This window comes from Hordeum vulgare, chromosome 1H (assembly GCF_904849725.1).
Source record: "Hordeum vulgare subsp. vulgare chromosome 1H, MorexV3_pseudomolecules_assembly, whole genome shotgun sequence".
NCBI lineage: Eukaryota > Viridiplantae > Streptophyta > Magnoliopsida > Poales > Poaceae > Hordeum > Hordeum vulgare.
The window spans coordinates 25,226,581-25,231,533 of NC_058518.1; the positions used below are offsets into that span (position 1 = coordinate 25,226,581).

Sequence of the window (4,953 nt, forward strand, 5' to 3'; positions counted from 1 at the left end):
ATAATACTTGACGTGTATTAAAAATGCTTGTCCTATATGTAATTATTTTCTCATCATTAGAAAAATATACAATCTTTATTTAACGAACTTTAAATGTATATTAGGTAACATCATTTATTAACAAGATCGTCACTTATTTATATCGAATTTTTTATATTTTATACCAGGAAATAAAATAAAAAACAAAAACGTATTCAATCTTATTTTCTAAAGATATGTCCATGATGCTCAAAAAATGTTCGTACACTTCTACAGTAATTGTTTTTGTACTTAAAAAAAGGTTCACATGTTCATAAATTGTTTATAATCCTGTTAAAGTACTTGTATTTTACCTCGTAATATTATATATAATGTTGTTAGAAAACTTCTATTTTACCCCGCCAAATCCTGGATCGAATGAATAATTTGGTTCTAATACCTTCCCTGGTGAATGTGTGGCGTACATTATGGTCCTTCCAATAACTCTTTGAGATTCTTCCATACAAGGTAAAATTGCAAACTGTGGTAGTAAAAAACTGTATGCAACAATCCATTTTCGGGACCCAATGTAATACTTGAAGTAGATATTGAAGGCCAACTTTTTTAACAGTAATATAAAATAACAACTATTGTAATCTTATGAAAGAACCTTTAGTACATGATATGAAACTTTGTTTCTTAATTAGTTCATAACAGTTGGACATACATATCAGGTGTATCCCTAGTTATCAACACAACCAGGTCCGCCATAGAAGAACCGTCCGGAATCAATATAAGAAAAGGGATAACAGTTTTGATTAGTTGCATAGAATGGCAGATCGGTGTTGACAATGTGAGCAATACCATTGAGATCGATTAGCTTGAGGTTACTAACCAATGCAGCTTTGCCGCTGAGTGGAACATACCCATTGCCCATTGGAGGACTTGGTGCTGGTTTCCTGCGAGCTGCTAAGCCACCAAATCTGAGCAGAACTGGTCTATCTATCATTGCAGGAAGCAAGGATTTCGGAAAGTAACCAACTGGTTTTGGGGAACTATTTAGTCCATAATGTACATGCCAATCTCCAGATGATTTATCCTGCAACCGTGGACAACACATGGATGAATCAATAAATGTATTTTTTTTCTTTTGCGGGAAAGATGAATCAAGTGATGGAAATAACAATAACTCACGATCCATCATTATGAGTAAAAACATATGGATTTTTGGATGTAGTATGCCCTGTCCCCAGATACTATGACCATATGACTTGTTGAGATAGTGATACAAGTAGTTAGCTTCCTATCCTAACATAAACAAATGTCTAACGACTGTAGTGATACCCCAACGCCCGTATTTCGATGGGACAATGACACATATGTATATATTAACTGACCAAACCATCAGAAAACAGGTATCATCTCACAAAGTTGGTCTCTCCAACATATGTTATCAATGTTAAACAACAAGCCTCAAGCAGTAGTTTGGCATTTAAGTGATAATTCTCACTTATTGTCAAACAAGATTCTGGTGTAGTTTTACCATATATATGCCTGAAATAACCATTTAGCTTTACTTGTTATGAAGCATTTACCAAACACAGTTTTTAATACTTCAATTAAACCAACTCGAAAATATGTATTGGTGGTGTCTGGGGTTCCAGCACAAGTAAATGTTAACTTGTTTGACTCGGACAAATTCACATTACAAGATAAACCAAATCCAAAAGGAAGTAATTGCACAAGGAGTTTGCAAAAAATCAATGTATCATTCGGGAGTTATTAATATTATACCTTGAATAACCTTATGGTGATGTACTGTTTGGTGCCATTGATACTTGAAACAGGATTGATGACATCACCTGGAGCTATGCTGGATGATGTCTTTCGAAAGCCAGGGCAGACCATATTGAAGCAGCCCTTGTTAGGTGACCTGCCATTGTAATAAGAATTGAAGTTCATTAACAAGTTAGCACTCACATTTCAACCATGCACAGTTATTTTAAGGTATAGAAAAAAGTAAAGTTTACCTACATAAATTTATTGTTTTGCGATATATATATTGATTTTGTAATGCAAGAGTGCACCACAAGGTATTAAATGCATATTGTCGGACGGTGGAGATCATACCAAACTTCAGGGTTGTACAAGACTAAACACTCTAGATAACCCTGTCTAGTTATATATTTTTCAGCTCACAATGAGAATATTATAGAATTCTGAGTTTGTAAGAAGGAAACTTACGGCCCACGATACGTAGAAATGTGTGCGTGAATCCTTGTGCAAATCTGGGTAAATCTGTACAAAATTACAGCAGTACTTAGAAAAAACAGAGCTATCAATCGGGACCTAACATTTATACCCAATAATAATATTTTTTATTAGTAATTGCTAGCTAACCTGCAATAACAACTCATAAATCTATTGGGCTACTAAACATGGTCAGCATGAGCACAGTAAGTCGTGGAATCCAGAAGAGAACATGAGAAAGTTTCTTTGAGAGCCCAATGTACATCATCGGATACAATAAAAAACTAATAACGAAACCTCCGGTAAATTTTTATATTTGTGCTACAAACCATAAGTAAATTTAACTTACGTGCCATCCAATTTGAATTCCATTGTCCGGAATCGGGTGGCCATCTCCTATGCTGGTAATCCAGATGCCACCCTCGGTTATTTGGTCATGTTGTAAAGTAAACCCATAAACGTCTAGTGTAGCCTCTACACCATAATACCTACTACTAGAATTTCCTGGAATCCATGCATGATGGGTCACCTAACAAAAACGAAAAACAGTGTCAATGTAAGCAAATTCATCCAGGATGTAACCAATGTAACAACTGGTAAGCAAACGGATTAAGTACATGCCATATGTATTACTCACGTAAGAGCTTATAGAATGTCTGCTTGATGCCAGATCTACGCCTGGCTGGAGAAATTCTTGGTGACCTTCAAAGGGCGGCCATACTTCTAGGGAAGATCGTCCTACGAGTGCATTGGCGAGTAGAACAACAAACAATACAATTTGTTGAATACCTTTGTTCATATCGAGGTGAAGGGGGATCTGCCTTCTTCATTTCTGCAATGGACTCGCCTCCTTAAATAGTCTGAAGAACCTTCTCGTGTATTGGAAGAGCGGAGATTAATGAGGGCATTAAAAACCTTGCTCATATAAAGATATTATACAACCAAGGTATTAATTAATCGACTGAAAATCCTCGAGGACAATCTTCAGCTGAAACAAATAATGTGGACCATTTTTGTTGAATTTTAATGTGGAGCATTTAAAACTTGATCATACGGCCGGAATGTATGTTGACAGAAATCTTCAATAATAATGCGGCATTTAAGAAGCATATATGTTAGGATTACAGAGGAGATAACAGAAAGGAAAGGATATGTCTAAGGCACATCTAGATGTGACATAGTTATTGTACATATAAATGACTAAATCAAACATAAAAGAAAAATAAAAATAAAAAGAAAATACCCACACAAATCTTCACGTAAGATCAATGATATAGGATTTAGATGTGCAATACTTATCGCACATCTAGATGTGTTTTAGAGAAACTGGAAAGGAAAACACTCCCTCTCATGCAGTACGTCTGATTGTTTTCATCGGGGGGTCGAGCAGAACCTCTCCCTTGCTCTCCACTCCCGCACACCCATTAATCATGGAAATAAGCCTGTTAATCATGCACCCACGGTTAGTGTTGAGATATTCCCCCCGACCGGTTGTTATAAAGGCGAGTCCTCTTCAAACATGGGCTCAGTTATAAACCAGCCCATGTATAGCGAAGATTTATCAACGCCGGTCACGCACCAAGCAAGTTGGGCCGGCCCAAGAAATGCGTCGACAAGTGAACTAGCGCTGTAAAATCCCAAAAAATTAGCTGCCACATAGGATTTGATCTCAAGACATCAGTTTCACATGCAAACTCGCTAACCACTCGAGCTACTGGACTGGAGCGATCTGTTACAGCCTGAAATATGTAATAAGACTGACGCAACGCTATTTGTTGATACATAACCATGTATTGTATTACTTAAATTTTTAGTAAAAAAATCATGATAATTTTTTTGGATAAAAATTGTGACAGACTAGCAAACAAATTCATTGATTTTCAAAAACTGCTCATCAAATATGAAAAAATTAGTATATTTAAAAGAGTACATAAATTTTGCAAAACTGTTCATGGATTTGCAAAAAAGTACATATTTTAAAAAATTTACATCAATTTCAAAAAACGTTCATCGAATTTAGAAAAAAACTTTCACAAAATTTGAAAAAAGTTTACCGAATTTGAAAAAAGTTCACTGATCCTGAACAAAGTTCATCTATTTGAATAAACAAATTCATTTGAATTTTTTGAAAAGTTCATCAATTTGAAAAAAGTTCATTGGATTTGGAAAAAGTTCAGCTAAATTGAAAATGTTCATCGATTTTGAAAAAATATTAGTCAATTCTTAAAAAGGTAAATCAAATTTCAAAAAGTTTATCAATTTCGAAAATAGTTCATCAATTTTGAAAAGGAGTGCATCGATTTTGAGAAAAAGTTAGAAAAATGAAATAATTTCATCAAATTTGAAAAATAAGTTCATCAATTATTTGAATAAATAAAACATAAATTTGAAAAAAGCATTCCCAAAAACCATGAATCGAAAGAAGTCAAATAATTTCAAAAAGGTTTGTACCAATTGAAAAAATCATAAAATGGAAAAGTTCATGAATTTAAAAAGAGTTCATCAAATTTTTAAAAAAGTTCATCCAAATTGTAAAAAAGTTCCTCGAATTTCAAAAAATGTTCACCAAAATTAGAAAAAAATTAGCGAATCTGAAAAATGTTCATCGGCTTTGAAAAAGTTCACAAATTTGAAGAAAAAGTTCACTCATTTGGAGAATAAAAGGAAAATGAGTGAAAACCGTTTCAAGAAACTAGAAAAAGAACAAAGAAAGGAGCGAAACCGTTCCGAGGAAAATGAAAAAAA

At 34.2% G+C, this 4,953-nt stretch overlaps 1 protein-coding gene across 2 annotated transcripts; it reads right to left on the reverse strand.

The window, feature by feature from the left end:
• Positions 1 to 247: 247 nt before the first annotated feature.
• LOC123405446 lies at positions 248 to 3,019 on the reverse strand. Of its 2 annotated transcripts, XM_045099129.1 has the most exons (5): positions 2,846 to 3,019; positions 2,558 to 2,737; positions 2,199 to 2,256; positions 1,753 to 1,895; positions 255 to 1,057 (listed from the first exon to the last, which is right to left on the reverse strand). In XM_045099129.1, the coding sequence occupies exons 1-5, from the start codon at positions 3,005 to 3,007 to the stop codon at positions 701 to 703; spliced, it is 900 nt and encodes a 299-aa protein (XP_044955064.1). In that variant the 5' UTR covers positions 3,008 to 3,019; the 3' UTR covers positions 255 to 700. The 2 variants fall into 2 exon arrangements, with proteins under 2 accessions (XP_044955061.1, XP_044955064.1); XM_045099126.1 differs by lacking the exon at positions 2,846 to 3,019 and having other exon boundaries at positions 248 to 1,057; positions 1,753 to 1,891; positions 2,203 to 2,256; positions 2,558 to 2,686.
• Between the last annotated feature and the right edge of the window lie 1,934 nt (positions 3,020 to 4,953).

Bases quoted from the DNA above. Each gene is read 5' to 3' on its own strand.
- LOC123405446 (XM_045099129.1), bottom strand. From the start codon at position 3,007: ATGAACAAAGGTATTCAACAAATTGTATTGTTTGTTGTTCTACTCGCC. The intron at 2,738-2,845 runs GTGAGTAATACA...CGTTTTTGTTAG, and splicing joins GACATTCTATAAGCTCTTAC to GTGACCCATCATGCATGGAT. The intron at 1,058-1,752 runs GTATAATATTAA...CCACGGTTGCAG, and splicing joins TCACCATAAGGTTATTCAAG to GATAAATCATCTGGAGATTG.